This window comes from Cydia amplana, chromosome 2 (assembly GCF_948474715.1).
Source record: "Cydia amplana chromosome 2, ilCydAmpl1.1, whole genome shotgun sequence".
Lineage (NCBI taxonomy): Eukaryota > Metazoa > Arthropoda > Insecta > Lepidoptera > Tortricidae > Cydia > Cydia amplana.
This window is the reverse complement of record NC_086070.1, coordinates 1,687,674-1,715,600: the sequence shown is the minus strand read 5'-3', so window position 1 is coordinate 1,715,600 and position 27,927 is coordinate 1,687,674. Positions and strand designations below refer to the sequence as shown.

Genomic DNA, 27,927 nt, shown 5'->3' with positions numbered 1-27,927 from the left:
TTGCAAAGTTAGCGTGATCAGAGTCTAAGATATACAGTGTGTAAGTCAAATACGGGCAATAAATTAAACCAGATATAGAATTTACCCGTCTTATCATTAATTAAGATGTTTTTTTAAGTTACACTTAATTATGACCCCGTGATTAATTTTTTCCACATGTACCGAGCAGCAATGTACTGTAAACATTAAGAAACAAGATGATAATGACATTACGAGATACGAGCTTTTCATAGTAACTGCCAACAAGCGTTGACAGTTACTTTAAAAAGCTCGTATCCCGTAACGTGTGTGGTGTATTACATTGCGGGCCGAATTATTTTGTATGGTTATAATTTTCAATGCATTTCTAAGTAAAATCTATCTCAATATCTTTTTAGGTCCTATGCTAACCACTGTTTAAATATTCGCCCGTATTGGATTTACACACTGTATAGTTTGTCATGGGAATTTTGTAGAGGTTCTAACTTAGTCTAAGCCCCTAATTATTGGTAAAAACTTTATTACCTTGCAACACTACCGCTCACTTGTCAAACTGTCATTCACTTCGTGCAACCGCTAGCGAAATGTCTGAATTTGCCGGTGATAATTCAAAACCACGAGTTCTTGTGTTAGGAGGTAAATAAACCCCTTTAAACTTATCCAATAACTTGAGAAAATATCTACGTATCCAACCGTCCCATAATGTAATCAACTGGTTCTATAGTTTTGTTCTTTTTTTTCAATTTCCGTAACGGTCTTGCAGTGTATTAGTCATCAATGACCTAAGAGTTTTTTGGTTTAATCGTGCTGGAATTCGGCAGGCTGCGGCTTCATCGGTCGGAATCTGGTGGATTATTTGATATCGAATGATTTGGTGAGCGGTCTGCGCGCTGTGGACAAGACGCCGCCTCAGCTGGCGTTTTTAAATCCGTCTCATACGAAAATTTTTGAGGACCCCCGCGTCGAATACAAAAGTGCCAACTTAATTAACCCAAGTAAGTAATTATTTAACTTAATGATCTGTTTTAGCCTGTTAATTAGATTAAGACGGAAGACTTGCAAAGTGAAGTGTACATGTAAGCAAATAACTTAATAATGAATAATTTTCTGGAAGAGTGAGCAGAGAATTTGTTCTACATTCGGTATTTCGTAAAATTATTAATGTTTGTTGGTAATCTTACCGTAATGTAGTTGTTATGCCTTTTAATATGTTCATTATGAATTCTATAACTTTTAATTCCATAGTCAAATAAAAATCTAATTATAATATAAGCATTTAGCTTCATGTGTTTTCCGTCCGTCTTTGTTCAATCAGGCGATAGTTTAAAGCAGCCTTTAACTGACGGCTGAGAGATTTCCATGCAAGTTTTGTGTGGCTTAAGTAGTTTTTGTAGACGGATGACTGACAAGTAACTTTTTTTATGAATATTTGACAAAACTACTTCGTTACAGCCTTAATTCCCAATCCCATCCCCAATCAATCAATATGCAGCAAATTAAAGATAGGGACAATTCCACACTCCTCGAAGCGTAGGCCTCCCCTAATGACCCATGCATGGTGAGATTATAATCATTGACCGAGCATTAGGTAAGGTCTATGTTTCAGCTTGGGCTAAAATCCTTTGGTACATCCGGATGTTCTCCTCTACAGGTTGCAATTCTCAATGGAATTTTGTGAAATTTTGTGAGCAGGTTTAATAATAAAATAGTTTTTTGTCTATTTAGTTTTAATCTATGCTTGCGAGGTCTACAACTCTCAAAGCCACTAGTATTTTTTATTAATTAGAACTGCAAGTTATTATATTATATTATCTGCTATTTCTATAAATAATTTAATTCTTCATGTGTATATTTTGTTGATCTTAATATGTATTCACCTTTATATTCAATTGTAATAAAAACATGTAATATTTATTGAGAAATAAATAAATCTAAATCTATTCATGCAACCTATACTTAAAAATAATGTAGTGGTGTAAGTAATGTTACACTACTACATTATTACTTGATCTCACTACAGGGGTGACATAGTCACTGTGTGACAAAACCCCTTTAAAAATTAAGATAAAAAAAAATCTATTCATATGAATCCGTAAGTCAGCGTCTGGCTGGCCGTCACACATTTCCTGTTCAGTTAATGCTGTTGACTCCGCTCAGATAACTTATCACTGACTCGCACTATACTGTTATTATGTTTAATAAGTGTCTCATCCGATGCAACATATGCAAGGATACATTATCTGCAGTTACATTGTTTTTACCATGCATAAGCATATTATTTAACATAATAAACCATATATAACTGTTTGTGGTACTAGAAATGGTCAAAATATTAAACATTTACATATAGCTGCCTGTGCATTCATATATAATCACTACATAGTATAAAACAAAGTCGCTTCCCGCTGTCTGTCTGTATGTATGCTTAGATCTTTAAAACTACGCGACGGATTTTGATGCGGTTTTTAATAGATAGAGTCACAGATCATATAATACTAGTACAGATACCCAATCCCATACTAAAAACGCGCACCGTCCTAAGTAGCAAATACTTGTAGGCAATTTTTTAGTTCACAGTAACAAACTAGATGGCGCACGGAGCCCCACGGAGCTAATAAAACTCTTACGACAAACATGCGTTGAAATGGCGTCAAAACACCTCTCGCGCGACATCTGTTGTAGCTTTCACGCACTAAACCTACACATCACATTCATTTTTAAGGTCAATCATTACTAGAGGGCGTTTCAGCCATCGGCGACAAAATTGAAATTTATTTATTTTTATTATTTTTTTTGAAATAATTTACGATTATGAAATCAATTTGACTTTTTAATTTTTTGTTATATTTTTTGTATTGTAAATATTCTTGTCGTATTCTTATCGCTTACCTTGCTTCGGCAAATCGGCACGACAAGCGTTCGGGTAAACCAGCATAACTGTGACTTTGAGATACACAATAATAATGCATAATCAAAGAGGACTCTTATGCTGGTTTGAAGGTATCTACTACTAGCACGTACCTATGCTTCACATTAGGGCAGAAAGAACACGGCATTGCGGTATGATCTGTTTTAATAAAATAATTCTTGGAGCTAAGCGTTGCATTGCCGCGTGCCGTCCACATGGCCTTGAGAGGCCCAAAGCCCAAGGTCGCGCCGACGAAACAATCTATTTTTAACGTCCGTTAAATAAAATCGAAAGTATTAACTTGAAAAAATATGCGCATATTAAAATCTAAATTTATATGTGACGTTATCTATGAAAATGGATCTTATTGTCGATGGCGCTTACGCCATTATTGACGATGTTCAGATATAAATAAAAGGCCACGCGACGCCGTGCGGCGTAAGCGCCATCGACAATAAGGTCCCTTTTCATAGATAATGCCCCATATTAGTACCTAGAGATATAGATATAATACTACGCGGTATTTTCTTAGATTTATTATGAAATAAAAAACCGGCCAAGTGCGAGTCGGACTCGCGCACGGAGGGTTCCGCACCATAAACAAATATCGAGTCGAGCCAAAACAAGCAAAAAAACGGTCACCCATCCAAGTACTGACCCCGCCCGACGTTGCTTAACTTCGGTCAAAAATCACGTTTGTTGTATGGGAGCCCCACTTAAATCTTTATTTTATTCTATTTTTAGTATTTGTTGTTAAGTTGTTATAGCGGCAACAGAAATACATCATCTGTTAAAATTTCAACTGTCTAGCTATCACGGTTCGTGAGATACAGCCTGGTGACACGGTGACAGACGGACGGACGGACGGACGGACGGACAGCGGAGTCTTAGTAATAGGGTCCCGTTTTTACCCTTTGGGTACGGAACCCTAAAAAGACCATGTATATAGGAAAGGAAGGAGTAGGTATTTTGTAAGGATCACAGATCATATGTGACGTTATCCATGAAAAGGGACCTTATTGTCGATGGCGCCTACATCGTTATCAACGATGCTCCGGTTTCCGGTATAAATACAATGCCGCGCCACGCCGTGCGTCGTAAGCGCCATCGACAATAAGGTCCCTTTTCATAGATAATGCCCCATAAAATACTAGTACATACATAATTACATAGTACATGCAGATACCCAATCCGCCAATCCCATACTAAAAAAGCGCACCGCCCTAAGTAGCATATGTGACGTTATCTATGAAAAGGGACCTTATTGTCGATGGCGCTTACGCCGTTATTAACGATGCTCTGATATAAATACAATGCCGCGCGACGCTGTGCGGCGTAAGCGCCATCGACAATAAGGTCCCTTTTCATAGATAATGCCCCATATATGTACGTTGCTTTGCGTGTTTTACATTCTATTTCGTAATATTGCAATAAAAAATGTGTGTAACGTTTTTTTTTTGCCATGCTTTTAAATTAATAAATAAACTAATTGTATTTCCGATTTATTCATTTTTTTATTTAGCTACTAAAAGTTTTGTAGCTTATTCGCTACGGCTATCATGAGTTGGCATTTGACGTTTAGGTACGCTAGCGACTGCATGAAGTCGATCGCAGTCTATCTCGCTCGCACTCGCATTGATGTATTGGTGCGATCGAATTCACGCAGTCGAGTCGGTGGCGTAAAAGTCAAATGTCAATTAATGGTAGCCGTACTTGTCCTATCATGTACAGTCAGCAGCAATAGTTGCTAAGCGGGCGAGGTGTTCAAAATAATCTTGACGCGACTTTATTGTTAAGTGAATAAGAGCGCGTCAAGGTAATTATGAACGCCTCGCCCGCTTAGCAACTTCTGCTGCTGACTGTACCTAAGAAAACATATATACAAAACGGATTAGTTATTAAAAATGTTACTCGAGCGCGCCAGCTATTGATAGTGTCAGTCGCGCACCAAGTCTCGGAAATAAAAAAGAGGAGGGAAAATAATAAGGGTATGCCGGTTTCCATGGTCAGGGTGTTTAACCCGTAAGTAGCAGGTCCACAACGTTACAAAAAAAGTGACCTTGAATTACCTACTCGATCGATTTTTTTATATTGAAAATAAAGTGTAATTTATTTATATAATGAGACAGATATTTGTTCTTGAGTAATGGATATTTTCTATGTATTTAAGTATTAATTGTATATTACACATTTGTATCGTTAGTCAATTTGTGTAAGAATGTCCCTATAATATTTATTTATTTATTAAACATTTATTTCATGTTAAAAATGTACATTCTCGTACAAACGGCAGTAACACGATTTATTTTGTAGTATTTTAAAATACAAAAAGGAAATATTTGCACTAAAAACAAATATTTACAGCCGGGCTAGCCCATGATAGGCACGACAGTATCTCGCGGCGAGATATATTGCCCGTCCCTCTTTTATTAACATGGTTAGAACTGTTAGAAGTTTCAAACCGTGCATGCTGTCCCTGTCGCTCCTATTAGAAAGAAGAAGAAGAAGATGTACCTAGTTGTATGGTAGTTTTTGTAAGCACACAGACGCACCTTACAATTAGTACTTAATCCGAGTGTGCGTGTGCACGTCGCTGTGCGGCCTTGAGACGCTGGAGCGATTGAGAACATAAGTACTCGTATTAAATTAAAAATAAATACAAACCTATAGATATAACACACCGTATTGTCAATTCAAGTTTGCAAACGCGCACTGTGTTCAGTTTAGAAACGAAACATCGACTTTTGACCAGTCATGGCGGTCATGACCTTGCATTGGAAATACGAACACCTAGGTAGCATTTTTTTCAAGGGTAACTCGCATGTCACACCGTGGCCAGTCCATGACCAAATCATGACCACCCCCATACTTCCCGTCGTAGTCATGAGTGCAGTCATTGTCGGAGTTTGTCCGTCAACAAAAATTCGACTAGGCAGGCCCCGCGACCCGCGAACACCGAATATTGCAAATTTTGGGCTCTTTTACTAACATTAAGTTGTAATTCGAGTGACAGAGATAGTTGCATGAGTCATACCAAGCATATTTTATTAGTGTTATTTTAAACATCAAACTTCTATTAGATTATGTAATTAAAAGAACACTTGCATAGTCTGTGTTATCAAAATCGCTGTCAATTTAGTTTGTTCTACCTCATGAAGTTTGCAAACTTCGATTTTCGCGGTTTAAGCCGATCGTCGTTTACAACAAGGAAATTAATAAACTGTAGACCTCGCGAGCATAGCTTAAAACTGAATAAAAAATATATGGGTACGCCGTTTAGAATTATTTAGGAAAACTAAATTAACAAAAAGTTTAATAAAAGATTGGAAAAATGAAACGAATACGTTTAACCCGTGCTTTGCACAAATAATAATACAATAATATAAGTGTAAAAATTTACAAAAAGTTAGCAGCGCACTTTACTGGGGTTCGAACTTGGAACCTCCATGCATCAAAGCAACTGTTTGCAAACTGCGCCATGATAGCACTTAGCCAATTTGACGAAATTTGGCTACTTATTTTCGAGTAAAAACCTACATACATATCTAAATACCGCCTATACCATTACAACATTTCTACATTTTTGCCAAGCACTGTAAATATATCTCAAAAAGAAAAGAAATGCTCTTATAATATTGATACGACTACATATTTGTTTCCGCAATTTTGAAATAATCACATTGAAAAAAAAAACTATTTTATCCTAGAATCTGGTCACAAAATTTGATGAGAATCGGTTGAGAATTAAACCGAGGAGAACGTTCTCCTCAAACGAAATTTGGCCCGAGTTAAAACGGAGACCTTCGCAAACGCGTCGGTCAATAAAGGAGTAAAATGTGCGTTTGACTTGGACATCAAGCGAAATAAAAACTTGCATTGTATTTAAAAACAAAGCATTCATTTCTTTTGAAAAACATCGGCTTACGAGTTTTTTAAATTTATATTTTAACGTCAGGCCTACTTTAAAAAAAATAGGTACTCATTTAGAGTAGGCATGTTTATCGACCGATCTATTTTTTTTACATTATGTACTAAATTTCGTAATTCATAAGTTTCATAACTCAAACACAGATCATATAAACTCAAATGTAATTATTCTAAATCAAACTCCACATATTAGAACCGTGGTGGCTCCATCTAGTGACAATATTCAATATTACTTCGACAGCTCCACATAACTGTCCTGCGCTGTTGTTCATAACGTAGTCAGTCGCGATATAATTGTGATTTCAAATTTTGAAAATGAATGCATTGAATTCGTGTTGTTATTAATGTTTGTATTTCATTTATAATGTTTTTAATTTATGACACTTTAAATGTCTCTTAATACATCTTAATCTGTAAGATAAAAATTTCGTTATCGCCGATTGTGACATATAGCGCCATCTATGATATCGATTTAAAAAGAATTATACGGCCTTCGGAATGGGAGGGCATGATAGAGTGATTCAAGAGGAAGGTTTATGTATAATTTGTTAACCCGTGCGAAGCCAAGGCGGGTCGCTAGTATAATCTAAAGTGAAACCCACCCTCAAAAATATTATGGTTTCCACAGAAACAGATCGGAGTGCCTGAGTTGCTCAAAAATATCTGAACACGCATTCTAACGCCTTGACAATAGAGGCGTGTTCAGATATTTGTGAGCAGTTTTACATCCTGTATATTAAAGAGTTTAAGATAATTGATCCATAATTTGCTTTTCAGTACATGTGTTCGTTTGTCTGTCATTTTCATTTGTCTACTCTCATCTCAATTGCTCAAAGGTTGACTGGAAGAGATCCCTTATAGGGATAAGTTCGCCTTTGTACATTGTATACTTTCTTTTAATTGTATCTTAACCTGTCTTATGTACAATAAAGTGTTTACATACATTACATATAGGTACATACATACAAGTTTTTTTTTTTGCTCATAAGTGTAGGAGCCGTTAGCCCTTACACTTGCTTGATGTGGTTGGCTGCTTTGGTGGCGGAGGTAGTAATAACACACGGAAGATTGGATGGTTACTGAACGATTTATTGATGGAAATCAGGGTTTATATAGTGGCTAGCTAAGTGCATGGCATTTAGGTAACCTTTAACAATATTTCTAATAATTATAATTTTCTTAGGTGAATCATGCTCTTGACATTTATTGTGCTATTAATTAAATTATTTTCTATTTTCTAAATGTCACGTGACGTATATGCCTACGTGAGCTTACGCTATGGTTGATTGCAACGTAGACGGCAGATGTACAGTAATAAGACTGTACAATAAGTATTATCAAAAATGTAAAATTTTATAAAACATAAATAGAAATTAACAACAGCAAGAACATGGCGCTAGTAATAACATAAGACTATTCTTATGTTATTACTCTTTGGCCTGAATAAATGTAGGTTTCTAGTAATTGGGTGAATCAACTTTTAGAACACTGACTTCGTGTCCCTAGACTCACTAGCAAAGAAAAATCGATTTTTTAATAAACATGTTGATTTTTATACTTTTTTGTTTACGCGGGCATTATTAGATACGTAAATAATTAATTAACACAATAAATTAACAACTTGATCAGATAAAATTTACATTTTGTAGGGTAACGCAGTAGAAAAAGGCAAAAATGGTGTGTCCCTGATTTTTGTATGGGAGATAACTTTTTTCCTGCATTACCGTACAAAATGTCACTTATCTGATCAAGTTGTTAATTTTAACGTGTTCTTAAATACTCATGGATCTAATTATGCCCGTGTAAACAAAAAAGTAAAAATATCAACATGGTTTTTGATATATAAATTTTTCTTTGGTAGGGAGTCTAGGGACACAAAATGAAGTGTTCTAAAAGTTGATTCACCCAATTAATAAAGTACGAGTAAACACGTTCATCATTAGCTAATGCTTATTATTAATAATTATTTCCTTATTCTCGGTCTGTCCAAGGATAACTATAATTTATTATTGTCACTGAGGCCACTTTCCTTCCTTTATATAAATTCTTTACACTTTTATATCACTCATGACAACACAAAATTACATATAAATAAACACTATATGATTATAATTTGAATCGGGAAAATACACCTTACTTGAATGCACATAGGTTGCTATTTCCTTGCACTTTACACAACATCAACATACATCCTTATTACTGTGTACCTTTGAATCTGGTTAATTTATAAGCAAGTTAAATGAGTTGTTTATAGCACAGTCAGAGACAATTAGGTAGTCAAGACTGTTGTTGGCTATAGATTTGCAAGGTGCCTATTTTTTATTGAGCTTAAATATCATATTTTATAAATTAAATTTTGTTAAACAAGAATATATCAATCATGTCTGAATTAAATAAATTGATTGATTGGTATAATACTTACAGGAATGTTGTCTGACCCTAAATCATTAAAGGTTCCGTCACTCAGGCGCGTTTTCCGGACGGGGCGTGAGCGAGGCGCGCCGCTTTTACATATAAAACGCTCACGCTCCGCCCGGAAAACGCGCCTGTGTGACGGAACCTTAAAATTTTGCAAAGTCAATCAATTGTAGGAAAAAAGTTAGTATAAACCAATACAGTAATAAATTTACTATGTACCACCCCTACCAGGTAGGGCCTCCCTACAACTTTTTAAATTTGTTTACATCCACTGGCGTTGAATGTGCCATTTATTATAATTATTTTAATGAATTCACTAGTTCTCAAATTGTTACGTGGAGGACAATGCATCAAACATAGCCGCGCGGCGACATCGACATAAAACAATGATCATAAATGCTACCATATACTGGTTGAAAGTCTTTAAATTTATGTATCTCTGACCCAGTTAAGATTTCGGACAGGGTGACTAACAGTGTCATGCTGAATTGCTAGTTCTATCCTTGTGTTTATAATATTCATACATCTCATGCATTATCAGACATGAAAGGAGATAGCGTTTAGATAATATTTACCTACCTCGTAATAATATGAGTGTGTAATCTATATTCAGAAAACCTTATGTTCTACACTTCTACAGCACACAGCTTCTGATAGCACAGAATACATAATACACAAAATAAATAATAGTACTAAGTACTAAGTACAGAAGACTCTCTCTCTAACAAAACGCGTCTGTTACGATCAGCACAGATATGGCCGCTAGGTGGCGACAGCGCCACGCGCGGCTTATGGCTTTCCTTAAAATTGGGGCCGAACGGATGTACTTTTAGCTACCTGTAGCAAAGCGACGAAATCGCGGAGTGAGACACGCCTGCTGATAGTAAGGTTAACAGAGATTAGGATACTGTGTAGGTTGACAGAAAACCGCAGACAAATACCTAACACTAGAAGACCCTACTCAAAGTGTTGTGTTCCTGCCGGTGAGTAAGGTTGCCAGAGCTCAACGAGGGTGCGGAGTGTTAGAGTCGGCAACGCGCATGTAACACCACTGGAGACTGCTTCCCATCAGGCGGGCCGCATGCTTGTTTGCCACCGACGCAAATGACGCAATACAGGGTGTCCCAAGAAGTAGTGATATACTGAAGCTGGGAGGTAGAGGACCTAGAGGGCTATCTGAATCACCCCCATGTATGTTCCGCGATTTTTCGTATTTTCGGAGTTATGATTTTTTTTTTTAATTTTTCACCTATCGCCGAGTACGATGAGATTTTTATTTACGGTGACGTGAATTATTGCGGTAGATGCTTGATTTTTTTTGTGTGCTATGCTGATAGATAGGCCAATTTAGTATGGTAACATTTACTATCGTTAGATCTTTGAATGGAATTTAAAAAAAATTTAATGCCAAGAAAGATAAAATTACCCAGTATGTTCACAACTTCAAGGGTGCTTAAAAAAATAAAATCACATAAAAAAAAATTACCGTTTGGCTTTTAAAAACTTGCTCTATCTATCAGGTACCCTGAAAATTTCATTTTATTATTCATAAGGCTTCAATCAAAAAATTTAAATCTAAATGTGGTAAGTGCAAAATTTTAATTTACATGATGATTAATGCAAACAAAGTAAAACCAATTACAAGGTGTTTAATTACAAGAAATTTTCAAAATGGCCCCCCTGTTGCTCAATGCAAGTGCGACATCGCCGGAAAAAATTGTCTTTTAAACGTCTGAATGCAATTCTATTATTTTTAATGGTTTCTTCTGCTACTCTCAATTTCCGGGTTAACTCGTCCAAATTGCGGCATTCTCTCGAGTAGACGAGGTCTTTGTAGTATCCCCATACAAAAAAATCAATAGGGTTTAGGTCGGGGGACCGTGGAGGCCAGGCTATAAGGCAGGCGTCACCCCGGCCGCAACGACCAATCCATCTTTCAGGGTATCTTTGATTTAAATAGTTTCTCACGTCCAAGGCAAAATGGCATGGTGCACCATCACACTGCAGTACTATGCTTCTGCGTGTCTCAAAGTCCACATCTTCTAACAGCGGGGGTAGATCGACGCGTAGAAAATTTAAAAAGTGATTGCCGCCCAAGCGGTCTGGCAGCTGAAAGGGCCCGATTAGCTGACCGTTAAGTATGCCAGTCCAAAGGTTAACACTAAAGTGTTCTTGGAATGTCGATTCCCTTTTTGAATTCGGATTTTCAATTGCCCATGAGTGAAAATTGTGTATATTAAAAATCCCATTTCGTCTTAAGTGGGATTCATCCGTCCACAAGATTTGGTTAAAAAAAAATTCGTTTTCAGCTTGTCTCCTCAGCATTTCCTGACAGAATTCAATTCGCCGATTGTAATCTTCCGGTTTCAACTGTTGCACTTTTCTAATGTGAAACGGATGATATCCTACGCTCTGTAGTGTACGGTGTACCTGAGATTTAGAAATTCCGGTACGACGTTCCATAACTCTCACACTGGTCGACGGGTCTCTTTCTACTTCTTCAACAACTGCATCTACTACATCAGGATCCGGCATAGTGACCATACGGCCTGATCTGGTACCCGGTATGTGACCTTCCAAATACGCATTATGTACTCTTAAGATCATGCGATAGTCAGGAAACGTTTCAGGTTGAGGCCCGCCTCTTCGTTCCACATGTTCCCGGTACAGCCTTGAAGCTTCCGCCGCATTCCCCCTAGCATAACCGTAATAGTAATGCATTTCTGCGTAGTCACGTGAAGTAAACATGATCACTTACACGCAAACTCAAGTCCAGTTAAATAATGCCAAGTCGTCGATTCCAGGTAATAACACTAATCCAAATCGTAATGCAAGTCAAAGTCCATATGAATAGCCAAAATGATTAGGGAAACGAACAATTAGCAGAATTAAAACACAATTTTTAAATTATTGAAAAATAACAACGATGACCAAACAACGTGAAAATTTTCTCATGCGTCAACCGTCTTTTGTTTTTTGTTCTTTTTCTATTGATGGCCAGTGCGTGATTTAGAACGAAATTAGAGAGGTTTTGCTTTGCTTGCATTAATCATCATGTAAATTAAAATTTTGCACTTACCACATTTAGATTTAATTTTTTTGATTGAAGCCTTATGAATAATAAAATGAAATTTACAGTACATATGGGGCTACTTTTCCGCACTAGTGCGTAAAATAGCACTTTTCGTGCGTATGTCGAAACTTTAAAGTGCCATATGTACTGTAAAACGTTGTTCGATACACGTGCGAATAGGTAATTCGCAACTCGTGTCGATTTAAAACACTCCCTTCGGTCGTGTTTTAATTTATCGCCACTCGTTTCGAATTTCCTCTTTTTCGCACTTGAATCGAAAATAACTATTTCAGGGTAGCTACCTGATAGATAGAGCAAGTTTTTAAAAGCCAAACGGTATTTTTTTTTAATGTGATTTTATTTTTTTAAGCGCTCTTGAAGTTGTGAACATACTGGGTAATTTTATCTTTCTTGGCATTAATTTTTTTTTTAATTCCATTCAAAGATCTAACGATAGTAAATGTTACCATACTAAATTGGCCTATCTATCAGCTTAGCACACAAAAAAAATCAAGTATCTACCGCAATAATTCACGTCACCGTAAATAAAAATCTCATCGTACTCGGCGATAGGTGAAAAATTAAAAAAAAATCATAACTCCGAAAATACGAAAAATCGCGGAACATACATGGGGGTGATTCAGATAGCCCTCTAGGTCCTCTACCTCCCAGCTTCAGTATATCACTACTTCTTGGGACACCCTGTATAAAAAAAATCGTTGCATTCAACTCTCAAACCCCACCTTGTGGACATATTAAACGGAACATACACTCCAAACATTGGGAAGGATTAGCACACAATGACTGCATATATAATAACAGCTATTGTTTGGTCCTGGATGCCAAAACTATAAGGTTCTCACGTGACAGCAGACACATACACAAGAACAATGCGCACTGGTCACTTTGTAAATGAATCTTCATACATCGTGACCCGTTTTTAGTGTTCTCTAGTGTAGGTGCAGTCATGCACTTAACTACTTCTCAATTGATGACTCAGTGACTTGGCAGTTGATACGAGTATCTCAGTTTGTTGAAAGATAAATCACTGAATCCAATATAATTTAATTTTGTGTTAATCAGAAACTTGTATTAACGATACTACAATGTTTTCAAACGCGCCAAAGAAATGGACATACATACATACGCTCGAAAAATATTACCCTCCTTCTGCAGGGCTTCTGCAGACGGATAATAATAAATAGTGTAATCATTTATACTTAAAACAGCGCGAGCCACAACTCATTCCATGTGGCAACGGAGAGAAAATCTCGGGTACATTTGGAGGAGGCATATATGTATCTAGAAACGGGTAAACTACGAGTATACGAAGGCTGTTTGATAAGTACCCGTTTTCCAAATGTATTAATATCACGGGCCGAAAATATGTATACAATCGTTTTAAGCCATTTATCAGAGGTGGGATTTTTTTAAAAAAAACAGCATTATTTTGTTTTTTTCTCATTTGACAGTGATTCAGTGAAAGCGTGAACTTAAAATTGTGAAAATGGGGAAAGAGCAGTATCGGTCTGTAATTAGATTCTTGTTTTTGGAAGGAAAAACATGTGATGAAATAAAAGTAAGAATGCAAGCGGTTTACCATGAATGTGCTCCTTCTATGACAACCGCCAGATACTGGTTTAACGAATTTAAGCGGGGGAGAACAACCGTCTTTGATGAGGATCGCCCAGGCCGCCCAATTGAGGTGACTACAGACGATATGGTTAAGAAAATTGAAAATATCGTTTTAGCCGACCGCCGAATTGAACTTCGAGAAATCGTTGATGCTGTAAATGTTCCAATCGAGCGGGTACAAAACATATTAGAAGAAAAATTGGGTATGAAGACAGTATCGGCGAGGTGGGTGCCGCGTTTACTCACGGAGGAGCAAAAACGGAACCGACTGACTACTTCGGAGCAGTGTTTGGCCGTGTTCAAACGTAACCCGAAGGAGTTTCTGCGTCGTTTTGTGACCGTAGACGAAACGTGGGTCACCACTACACCCCGGAAATGAAAGGGCAGTCGAAGCAGTGGATTTTACCGGGTGAACCTACGCGAAAGTTAGCAAAAATCGTCCCATCGGCTGGATAGGTCATGGCGACCGTTTTTTGGGATTCGCAGGGTATTATACATATTGAGTTCTTAGAAAAGGGGAAAACGATAACAGGACAGTACTATGCCAATTTATTGGATGAATTTGACGCTGTGTTGAAGGACAAAGCACTGTTTCATCACGACAACGCACCAGCTCATTCGTCTAGAGTTGTGATGGCTAAATTAACACAATTACGCTACGCCCTATTGCTTCACCCCCCGTATTCTCCAGATTTGACCCCATGCGATTTATTTTTGTTTCCCAACCTGAAAAAATGGCTCGGTGGTAAGCCATTTGGATCAAATGACGAAGTCATTGCCGCCACAGAGGCCTATTTTAATGACTTTCCGAAATCATACTTTTTGGATGGTTTATTGAAGCTTGAATATAGGTGGAACAAGTGTATAGAGTTAAAAGGAGACTATGAAGAAAAATAAATGCATATAAACAAAAACAACTGATTATTTTTTTCATAAACGGGTACTTATCAAACAGCCCTCGTATATACTTACATATGTAGAATACGACAATAGGTAGATAGAATAATTTTAATATTTTAGCTAATTTTTAACTCTTGTCTTCAGCATCATGCGCCGCAGCGTTAGACCCCGGCGATGCTCCCTGGGCCATAGTCTTCAACTGTGCAGGAGAAACCCGCATGGGCCAAACCGAGGCGGTCTACGCCGAGGGCATATGCACGCTCAGCAGCAACGTGGCCAAGCAGTGCGACCAGCTGGGCGTCAGGCTGGTCGAGATATCCAGTGGCACCATGTGTAGCACTGAGAAGGTTTGTGAATTGTGTATAGAAAAAATAATAATGGTCCAAGTAAACTACCCTGTGGAACACCAGAAATGATTTACAGGAATAATAATGGTCCAAGTATATTGCCCCGTAGGATCCCGTTAGTGACGTATAGGAGGAATAATGTCCTAGTAATGGCCCTGTGGAACCTCAGTAACGCGCTCTTAATTATAGTGTTGAACTGCACTGGGGAAACCCGCATGGGTCAAACCGAAGCCGTCTACGCCGAGGTTAAGTCTAGGTTTTAAATCACATACTGTACTCTTATTATCTTATTAACAAGCTTTTATTAGGTCGACCTGTATGTAACTAAGGAATGTAGGAATCTAAGGTAACTAATTTAACCATCTTCCAAGGATCGTAGCGTCATGAAAATTGGCAGCTGTATGTAGGTAGTTCTGATGACAATACAATAATATGGTACTGTCGAACTGATCTGATGATGGAGACAGGAGGTGTCCATAGGAACTCTGTGATGAAACAACGCAACCTAATTGTGTTAGGGGTTTTTAGAATTGCCTCGATGAGTATTAGTTGTCTGTCGTAAGAAAAGTACAGTCAGCGGTAAAAGCTTGTACCAAAAATGAAATTTTTGCCAAAAACTTATTTATTTAGTTATAAATTCAGTTTTTGCAGACTTTACGTACTTGCCAAATACTTTTAAGGTGAAATGGGGGTAAGAGAACATTGAGGCAAGAGTAACGCTTGTGGGAACCTCACATTGTTTCCCTTGCCCCAAGCAAAATAGACTTCGTTTCTCTTACGAAACCTGACCTTATTACTTTTAGTTTTATCAAAAGCGTTTGACTTGTTGGTAACAGCCGCACAAAGAAGACGGTCCGGTGGACCCTTGGACGACGGAAGGCCGCATGAAGAACAGGGTGGAACAAGAGTTAAAGAGCATGGATACGCTCAACTATACCATCATTCGGCCTGCTATAGTATATGGAATTGGAGACAGGAGGAGTTTGAGTAAGTGACATATTTTTACCTTTAGGTTTCCATGTTTTTAATTGAATTAGTATTTAAGACTACCATATTTTGTGTGCGTTAGTCTTTGAGGCATTTTCCTTAAATGGGCGTTTAAATACTCAGAAAATAAATTATTTATCAAATAAGTAACACAGCTTTACAGTATAAAACTAAGGCACTGTGAAACTACAAAATAAAAGAAAATATCAGTTGACAAAGAAAAACAATAGGTACACAAAGTAAATAAACTAAACATTCGGTTTGAGCGACGACGTGACAGCGTGGCTTCGTAGCTATTATAGCTAAATTGATTTAATTATGGTCTATTAGACCCTTTTTGGTGCATACTAAATGACATAATTATCCATTATGGTTCCGCTTGTTGCAACCTATTCCCGAGGATTGACACAGGCACAAAAGCAACTGCATTCTGATCTTCCAACTCAAAAAAGTTAGGTCTTGTTTGGATTATTCCGGTTTCCTTACCATTTTTTATTTCACATTTGTTGCCTTATATTGTTGTATCAAGCGACAAACTCGACCATATTTAAAGTATGTATTTATGTATAAAAGTATATACATCGTTGCCTAGTACCCATACTACAAATGTTGCTTAATTTGAGGCCAAGTCCATCTGTGTAAAATTTTCCCCATATATTTATTTATTTTACTTATATATTCTGATTAATACAACAACTACACCATTTCCAGCCCCTCGCCTCCTCCTAGGTGCCATCTACAAACACCTAAACGAAACCATGAAACTCCTCTGGACAGCCGATCTCAAGATGAACACCGTTCATGTATCCGACGTCTGCCGAGCCATGTGGGCTTTAGGCAATAAACCAGAGGCGAATAAGCAAGTGTATAATATCGTGGATGAGGCTAATAGTACGCAGGGAAGCTTGGCGGAGCTGGTGTCGGATATATTCAAGATTAATCATGATTATTATGGGACTGCTATCTCAACTTTAGCTAAGGTAAGATTTTGTTAGTTAGAAAATGCCGTCCAAGTATCAGACGTCTGCCGAGCCATGTGGGCTTTAGGCAATAAACCAGAGGCGAATAAGCAAGTGTATAATATCGTGGATGAGGCTAATAGTACGCAGGGAAGCTTGGCGGAGCTGGTGTCGGATATATTCAAGATTAATCACGATTATTATGGGACTGCTATCTCAACTTTAGCTAAGGTAAGATTTTGTTAGTTAGAAAATGCCGTCCAAGTATCAGACGTCTGCCGAGCCATGTGGGCTTTAGGCAATAAACCAGAGGCGAATAAGCAAGTGTATAATATCGTGGATGAGGCTAATAGTACGCAGGGAAGCTTGGCGGAGCTGGTGTCGGATATATTCAAGATTAATCATGATTACTATGGGACTGCTATCTCAACTTTAGCTAAGGTAAGATTTTGTTAGTTAGAAAATGCCGTCCAAGTATCAGACGTCTGCCGAGCCATGTGGGCTTTAGGCAATAAACCAGAGGCGAATAAGCAAGTGTATAATATCGTGGATGAAGCTAATAGTACGCAGGGAAGCTTGGCGGAGCTGGTGTCTGATATATTCAAGATTAATCACGATTATTATGGGACTGCTATCTCAACTTTAGCTAAGGTAAGATTTTGTTAGTTAGAAAATGCCGTCCAAGTATCAGACGTCTGCCGAGCCATGTGGGCTTTAGGAAATAAACCAGAGGCGAATAAACAAGTGTATAATATCGTGGACGAAGCTAATAGTACGCAGGGAAGCTTGGCGGAGCTGGTGTCGGATATATTCAAGATTAATCATGATTACTATGGGACTGCTATCTCAACTTTAGCTAAGGTAAGATTTTGTTACTTAGAAAATGCCGTCCAAGTATCAGACGTCTGCCGAGCCATGTGGGCTTTAGGCAATAAACCAGAGGCGAATAAGCAAGTGTATAACATCGTGGATGAGGCTAATAGTACGCAGGGAAGCTTGGCGGAGCTGGTGTCGGATATATTCAAGATTAATCACGATTATTATGGGACTGCTATCTCAACTTTAGCTAAGGTAAGAAATATTTTTTTAGTTCACACGGTCTACGAGTCTGGCATCGGCTGAGCCCACAGCTTTAGTCAATAAGCCAGAGTATAATAAGCAAGGTAAGATTGTGTTAGGCAGAAAATGCGTTCCAAGTATCAGACGTCTGCTGACTTGCTGAGCCATGTGGGCTAGGCAATAAGAATAAGCAACTGTATAATATGTTATGTATGCGTTACCATGTGCGTGTGTGGGCGGATGTGAAGTGTTAGCCTAGACAGTTCGTACCCAACCTCGGTCGTCCCCGCTCGCATTTGTCGGGACGAGTTGTAATTCAAATAAATAAAAACGTGTAACCAAGAAAGCAAGTTTTTTTGAACATTCAACGTGTAACAAAGAACTATAAGTGGCGCAGGCTTAAAGTAACTAGTGCTTTTCTACTTCAAAAGCCTAGTCACCGGGCCTCCGTAGCCTTAAATGAAACAAAGAAAAATGCTGATATTTATGTAAGTCCAGCCAATTCCTTACTTAGACGTCCTCCTTTATTATATTTATTTACTTGTGTTATCTACTGATGTACTTACTGACAACGATCGCCGTTGACTTATATTCCGATAAACTTGTTAATCTGTCTTTAGTATTAGGTTAACCTTGAGTTGAACTATATGTATAGTTCTGATTTAATTGTAAGATGATAATTCCGTAAATTTATTTAAAATAGCTTTAGATATTATTCCTGCTTATGACGGAAACCCAGACCAATTACATCGGTTTATTCTTACTAGTGAAGTGATCTTAAATCATCGAATTTAAACTGTTGTTATGTAAGACATACTAACATTGGTTTGCTGCAAATAATTTAATGTTGAATCCAAAAAAAACGAAATGTTTGAAATTCTCTTTGGTTAATGGTTCTAATCAAAATTTAGTTTCTAACATCAAACTTAATGGTCAGTCTGTTGACTTTGTAGAATCAACGATGTTTTTAGGAATAACACTTGACTCAAAACTGCAGTGGGGAGCCCATGTAACTACACTAGCCAGTAGGTTGAGTTCAGCTGCTTTTGCAGTCAGAAAAATGAGACAGATAACTAATGTAGAGACGGCACGATTGGTTTACTTCGCCTACTTTAATAGCCTAATGTCATACGGTATTGTACTGTGGGGTTCTGCTGCCGATATAGAAACAATATTTGTACTGCAAAAACGAGCAATAAGAGCAATATATAACTTAAGGGCGCGGGAGTCACTGAGAGATTTTTTTAAGAAAATTGACATTTTAACGCTGCCCTCCCTATATATCTTTGAGGTAATAATGTATGTCAGAAGAAATTTGTACAATTTTCCAACAAACGTTGATAAACCAAAGGTTACCAGAAATTCGGGTAAGCTTAAAGTTTCTTCCTATAGACTTGTAAAAACAAAAAAGACCTTCTTGGGAAATTGTACAAAGTTCTACAACAAAATACCTTTAGAAATTTGTGAGCTCACGGATGCAAAATTTAAAACCGTTGTAAAACGAGCACTCATTGCTAGGGCATATTATAAAGTTACGGACTACATCACAGATCGAGATGTATGGAAAATGTACTTAAGTGACAAATCAAGTAAGGGTTAAATAATTGGCTTTTTTAATGGCTATGTACTTAATGTATGTTTTAGATTAATTGAAATATTTAATTTGTTAAATAATTGAAATTGATTTTATTTATAATTCTTTATTTTGTAAGTACAATGTATACCAATAACGTTATGTGTTCCTAATGGCTATGTATTTAATGTATGTTGTGATTTTTTGTAATGTTTAATTTGAATTCTGTACAACTGTACTTTTTTGACATTCATAAGTGCATTATATTAATGCCTAAATTGAAAAATAAAGAATTGAATTGAACAATGAATAATTTTTCGCGCTTTTTTAAAACAACTTTTTTATTTATTAACATGTCGCGCGAGTGACTTAAAACCGTAAAATTATTCAATGATCTTAAATCAATACTACCAAGTAGCAGATCCCGACAATTTTCAAAATAAGGTTGTTTTGCAAAATATATTAGCTAAGTTGAAAGGAAAAGCTGAAAATGTCGTTACTATAGCTGGTCAACCAAATCTTGTCAGTAAAAAAAGGCGCGAAATTCAAATTTTCTATGGGACGATATCCCTTCGCGCCTACATTTTTCAAATTTGCCGCCTTTTTCTACTGTCAAGATCTGGTTGACCAAGTATATAAATGGTGTCACATGGCATGAGATAAAACAGGTTTTATTTAATAAATTCGCTGACCAACGGGACGAAAACTATCTTAATAGGGACTTATAATACAATACAAATCCTCTTTATTGCACAACCTCATAATAAATGTACATGGAAACACAATAATACATGAAGACAGAGGTAAACAACAATAATAATAATCAAGCAAGGTATAATTTGCGTCAAGGAATTTTATAACCGCTGCATGCAATTGTTTTATTATATATATGTCCAATTATTAATTACGCTAATCTGCTAAATCGCTGCACAAACAAAATAAAACCGTTAGCACTTGCAAGCGTCTACTAGTCAAATCAGTTTCTTTTTTCGAAATGTCAAAACGATTTTGTGACTATGGAATTTATATGAAACACTAGCATGTGACGTCACAATCAAATTACCTACTCTTTATAGTTTTATACGGGTTTTAAAATAGGAATTGTGTCTAAAAATAACTGCTAACTATGTTTCTCTATTAGTCTTTTGGACGCCAATGACCGATATATCCGCACCGTAGGTTCAACGCCAAAGACCGATTAATCGGTCACAGACCACAGAGCAACATAGACCTACGTGCATATGCATAAAGTTCAATTACAGTTTTGACACTTCGGTGACGTGGCGTCAGCGTGACAGCTTTTGTGTTTGACACGGCGTCGAAAAGGTTAATCTTCTGGTGCTTTATTTCATGCATGGTGTAAAATAATTTATTTTAAATACCTATGCAATTTTTCATCAATGTTTTCTTATGACGTTATCACGCATAAAATCGTCCGTAAACCGACTTTACAGACAACCATTTTTTTTTTCCTAGCCAATTTTGACGTGTGAGCGGGGGGCGGCTAGATGTTAAAGCGGAAAGTCCTAAGTGTCTCATCAAGCTTTCCAAAAAAACATGAACTTCACCATAGAGAAAAAAATACATAGATTGCTCACTCCAGACATCAGTTTTGGTACCAAAAAGACTATTATTTTCATAGTTGAAATCTAGCATCGAGTAGCGGAATTATTAGTACTGCTATTTTACTTGACTATAGATGTAGCACCGACCGGAAAGTCTTGTTATTGAGCATTAGACTTTCCGGTCGGTGCTACATCTATTGTCAAGTAGCAGTACTGATAATTCCGCTACTCGATGCTAGACGTCGACTATGAAAATAATAGTCTTTTTGGTACCAAAACTAATGTGAGTGATCACTCTTGTCTTACTATATTTCCTATGACTTCACTGAACTCGATTTTTTTAATTTCAGAGCGACATAGCCTCCGTAGCCGAACAAGCGAACGACAAGCACCTCAGCGCGTGGGCCGACATCTGTCGCCAGCACTGTCTCGCTCACACACCTCTAGAGCCCGGTGCTGGGGCCGAACTGCTGTTGAACAAGCATTTGTGCTTAGATGGGAGCAAATACAGGGCTATGCAGGCGCCAGAGGTCCCTAAGCCTACTGCTGAGAAGTTATCTCAGGTAATATATGACTACATAAGTATCTAAATAAAATGATGATACATCTGTCGCCAACTCTCGCTCACACACGTCTAGAGCCGAACAAGCATTTATGTCTCTATGGGAGCAAATATGCAGGCGCTATAGGTCCCGAAGCCTACTGCTGAGAAGTTACCTACCTCAGGTAATACTGGCCTAGTCTTCTTTAGTCTTTGTGACTAGTGAAAAACTAAACTTCACCCAGAAAATCACTACGATTTCCGGCGACTTTAAAATGGTAAGATCATTTCTTTATTATGTTTATTTTTTGTATTACTAGTATCACTGGTTTATTTCACTGACAGCGCTTCGAAACTGAAAATAATAAAAAGTAATAGACCCGATCCGCTCGTGTGAAAGTAAGGGCTCATTTAGACGATGCGAAAACTCGCATGCGATTTTCTTTACATTGCGGGTTTTGATCGGTCTGTTGAATTGAACGTAACTAAATGTAACTAAAATCGCATGCGAGTTCGCGCGCCATCTAAATCAGCCCTAACTCACTGATTCAAGTGTTGGGTTCTGTGATTTTTTGTTTATCTTGTATACTTTTTTGTGAGGGCATAGTACAAACCGTTGAAAAGTTAGGATCTATTCTGATATTCCAACTTGTCGAACCGCGCGTTAGGAGTGCGACGAGTTGTGCACGGGTCTCCGCCACTTGTGCCTGTCGCGCTGCGTTCACGCGACGGACACGCTGCGTGTGCCGAGACCGACGCCTAAGCGGTTACTACAGGTTAGCGGGCACCGGCCACGGGGCTTGCTGGTCTTACCAAAGTTCATTGCTTGTATAAAGGGGCCCACTGATTATAGTTTGTAGCTTTCTAATAGAGCCCGAAGGCTAATCCTATTGTCTATTGTTAAGTAAAACCGCTCGTGCCACAACCACCTGCATAAAAAATCGGTACTTCGGTTACTGAGTGCCGGCGAGTCGAACGCTACAGAACCAGTCTAAAATGTGTCATCGAGACGCGTAACAAAGGCGCGTTATCGGAGAGCGCACCTACACTGGTTTTTTGAGCGTTGGACTAGCCCGCGCTCAGGTGCCAAATAGAATAATTAGGACCCTTTTTTGCAGGTAAGTAGCACGTGCGGTTTTACTGAACAATAGACAATAGGATAAGCCTTCGGGCTCTACTAGAAAGCTACAAACTATACCAGTCCGCCGGACAATATCGGCCTGTCAGTTGTTCGGAACTGTCAACTTTTTGTTCTAACTGACAGGCCGATATCGTCCGGCGGACTGTTAATCAGTGGGCCCCTTAACATGTGTGAAGTCTGAACAAAAGTAGGAGGCACGATTTTGACAGCTAAAGATGGCATACGGCCCCATGTTTTTTGATAAGATCGACCGGGATAAATGCAACCATGGGGTAATTGCGTCTATTCGTTATTTCTATTATTAAATAACTCAAATAGACCTTAGTTACCGAATTATCAAACATTAACTTTTAACAACTGTCTCTTCCAAACCGATTTCTTTAATTTCCTAAGATCACCTGTCTTCCTTAATGATAAGTGTCAATTTTGATTAGCAAAAAAACAGTAATCATCCATGTTCTATACTAATCCCCGACGAACCCGTCCGTATGGAGCCATATACATAATAGCTGTCAAAAATTACGAAATACGACTTCAACTTTACACATGTAATACATTCAATGAATATTTGCTTTGGGAGTACTGTTGGTGTCTGACGTAACGCTGCTTTCAAATATTACGTTTAACTAGTAAATAATATGTGACGTTATCTATGAAAAGGGACCTTATTGTCGATGGCGGTTACGCCATTATTAACGATGCTCGGATATAAATACAATGCCGCGCGATGCTGTGCGGCGTAAGCGCCATCGACAATAAGGTCCCTTTTCATAGATAATGCCCCATATTTAACTTCCAAGACTAATAAAAATAAATTCAAAACAAGTTAAATAACATCTGAAGTCATTTAATCGTAATCACTAATCATTTTGCTAAAACATAGATGGCGCCACTAGTACCTATGCTTAAACATGACATTCAATGTCGGTGTCGGTTAACGTACAGTTTAAATCTGCAAAACTACAAATCCTCGTACAGAAATCTAAGCTTCGATATAAACCTGGTTCATTAACACATTCACTGCCAGACAAAAACGGCGCACTACCCCAGAAACCGGTCGTCTATAGCTGCGTATAAAACAACCCGCCCAGCGGGTTGTCCGGCATCTGAGCAAAGTTCACGAGCGCCCACCAGGTGGGTTCCTGGCAGTGAATGTGTTAATTCAGTTTTATTTTTCTTAATTCGGGCATGCCCTTCTGAAGACTACTTCAGAAAAACGCGCACAGATCAACACAATGAAATCGTTTAAGTTTCAGTTCCGGGTTTAGAATTAGAACTAGAAAGAAAATAGTCCAATTTCTAGTTTCAAAACCCTTACAAATTTGCAAATTGGGTTTATTTATTTAATCTTTATTGCACAAAAGAAAAACCTTAGGGCTGATATAGACGGCGCGCGAACTCGTATGCGATTTTAGTTACATAGCGGACTGTCCGTCTAAATGAGCCCTTATAATAATAATAATAAATAAATAATAAATATTATGGGACAATCTTACACAAATCGACCTAGTCCCACGGTAAGCTCATAAGGCTCGTAAGGTGTTGTGGGTACTAGACGACGATATATATAATATATAGATACATATAAGTACTTAAATACATAGAAAACATCCATAACTAAGGAACAAATATTTGTGATGAACACACAAATAAATGCCCTTACTGGGATTCGAACCCGGGACCTCCAGCTTCGTAGGCAGGGTCACTACCAACTAGGCTACGGAGGCCGTTATAGTACAAAAGGCGGACTTACCTGTATTATTATCATTATTTATTGTCAAAAAAACCGTTTACTTCAACTTACATAAGAATATGAACTAGCAGCGTTATGTAGGGCCCACAGACTCCGCTGACAAATCGCCTCTCTCACTGCTGAATGCCTCCCACGCCCGCTCGGCTCCGGGACACCTACAGAATTCTGACTTATAATCAAACAGTTATTGAAATTGAAATTGAAATCGTTTATTTCAGGCATATAACCCATAGTGTTAGTACAAAATATACAATTTAACTACCTATATCTATGTTAGTGTACAATATGTAAAAGAATAAATACCTAAAACTACTTAATACTATTTATTTTGATGACTATTTATTTATATTGATCTTAGCCTCAATGTTGCATGGCCACTTTATGAATGAATTCACACATAATGTGTCCATGCTATTTTGCAGCTCGATGTACAAGGGTTGTAAAGTTTAAGAAAATATCGTCACCACTAAATTAGATGATATGGCACGGTGCATTTTTTGGTGGTTACCAAACTTCCACTTACATTTTAGTATAACCTCGTGCCGCCCAATGTACATTAGGATGTACACTCAGTTTCGATGGAAGTCAACCTTAATTAAAAACAAACTAGATAGCATTTCATTTGTCTCGTAAAAATTTCGAACAAATGAAATTGAACCTAATTGAAAACACAACAAGCTTCTAACTTCCTTGGCTATCATTTTGTATGATGGGCGGCACGACGCTAAGACAAGCTGAGGTTAACCACATATTGACCATATTGTACGGAGCAGTACAACGCCATACATATAAAGCAGTTATTAACTTACGAAGTATTAGATTTCTTAGACACCAATAATCCAACATCAATAACTATTTGATTATAACTTTGCTCTGACCTATTCTAACGGCGCACCAATCTTACAGACTTTCCAAAAACGAAACTACTCCCCGCAAGATGGCGCTACTGGTCTTTACGATGTTATTAAAAATGTTGGAATTAACTGGAAAATATCCTTTTACAAATACATATTGACATTTTTATAACTTGAGTTATCTCACACATCATATACAATTATAATTTATTAACAAAATAATCAACAATTTTCTTAGCATCGTAGTACAACCAGTGGATCACAGATGGCACTAGTAATACTAATTTTCTTGGCAGGCTCTTCGACTGGCATGCTTCGTTAACAAGCGAATATACTTTACAGTACATATGGGGCTACTTTTCCGCACTAGTGCGTAAAATAGCACTTTTCGTGCGTATGTCGAAACTTTAAAGTGCCATATGTACTGTAAAACGTTGTTCGATACATGTGCGAATAGGTAATTCGCAACTCGTGTCGATTTAAAACACTCCCTTCGGTCGTGTTTTAATTTATCGCCACTCGTTTCGAATTTCCTCTTTTTCGCACTTGTATCGAAAATAACTATTGTATACAATTACCCAACTTTTTCAAAATAAGTTATTTTATAGCTGAGAGAGATAGAGATGATGGCAGATTTTTAGGTATAGAAGTATTAAAGATTAATTTATTTCTTAAAAATCTGTATGGTTTACTACTTATGTCGGATTTGTTTGTTTACTTTTGGTTTACTTTACATTTAACTATAGAAGAAACCGAATAATGCTTTTTATTTAAACAAACATACAAAACTGTCCATTAGCACAGAATAAATAATAGTATACTGGGTACAGAAGGTTCACTCTCTAACAAAACGCGTCTATTACGACAGATATGACCGCTAGGTGGCGTAAGCGCGAGCAGACGTCCGTTCCCTAGCGGTGCGCGGCAACTACTATGGCTAGACACCAAAATTGGTGTGGACCGCATGTACTTGTAGCGACGCGACGAAATCGCGGATTGAGCCACGCCTGCCATTCGTTTAAAAATTAAACTGTTAAGCTTTGGATTCCTCCGAAAACGGTGCCGTCATATTACGGCCGCTATATAGCGTTGACTGACGTCACTAGAACGTTGCCTATGTAAACAAGATGGCGCGGTTTCCTAGACGGCGTTACGTTACGTTGATTGTCAACGTAACGTAAGATGACGGCCGTCATGACGGTGTCGATAGTTTCGTGAACGTTTTATTAGATAGCGGTGACGCCATTTTGAATAAATGACACGAGATTTGAATAAATGATTCCGTACTACGATTATTTTCCTCTTCTGATGATATTTCATCCTCCAAGTAAATTATAGATGATCATGAAAAGCAAATCTTGTCAGTAGGAAAAGACGCGAAATTCAAATTTTCTATGGGACGTTATCCCATCGCGCCTACATTTTTCAAATTTGCCGCTTTGACCTTGGTGGATGAGGGTGTGTTATGACGCCGTGGTACTTTCCACATGTCGCCACCGTAAAGACTGCCGTCTTTTGCTGCCGCTATATGACGGCCGTCATATGACGGCACCGTTTTCGGAGGAATCCAAAGCTTTATGTATATGTTTCTGGTATAAACTACAAAGTATGTCGCATCACACATGCTAGTAAGATTCACTGCTAACTCTTCGCCTGCCGACTGTGTATGAAAAATGCATATTGTAAAACTTGAATGTTGAATACTCACCACAAATAGTTGGTCGATACCTTGTCACGTCAGTGAAACTACTCTCCACTATATGCTATTATGAGTATAACCAATTGTGGCCTTCCAACAGAGAATGGTCCCTATGCTTCATGTGTGTTAGGTTATTTGATTTAATAAACAACTTGAGCGTACAGTCAGCAGCAGAAGTTGCTAAGCGAGCGAGGTGTTCAAAATTACCTTGACGCGATCTTACTCTCTTAACAATAAAGTCGCGTCAAGATCATCTTGAACACCTCGCCCGCTTAGCAACTATTGTTGCTGACTGTACCGTTTATTTTCTAGAAATAAGTGAAATTTGAAGACGCGACAAGCAACGCCGCTACTTGTGCTATACCTTAGGCCCGTTTCACAAAAGCTTGTAACTTGTAATACAAGTGGAAGTCCCTTTCTAACAAAAGCTGTCAAAAAGTGACTTCCGCTTGTATTACAAGTTACAAGCTATTGAGAAACGGGCCCCTTGTCTTATTTAAAGTGACTAAAACTTTATTTTATCCATTCCAGGTGCTAGAAGACTACGCTTCCATGAATCTCTTCCCGAAGGAACTTCTGCTATGACCGCACTGACTTCATAAACACGAA

At 37.9% G+C, this 27,927-nt stretch overlaps 1 protein-coding gene across 1 annotated transcript; it reads left to right on the top strand.

The window, feature by feature from the left end:
* The first annotated feature begins 513 nt into the window (after positions 1-513).
* LOC134662023 (uncharacterized) lies at positions 514-27,927 on the top strand. The gene is made up of 7 exons (XM_063518277.1): positions 514-615; positions 801-974; positions 14,985-15,187; positions 16,024-16,174; positions 16,886-17,154; positions 21,681-21,893; positions 27,850-27,927. The coding sequence occupies exons 1-7, from the start codon at positions 564-566 to the stop codon at positions 27,901-27,903; spliced, it is 1,116 nt and encodes a 371-aa protein (XP_063374347.1). The 5' UTR covers positions 514-563; the 3' UTR covers positions 27,904-27,927.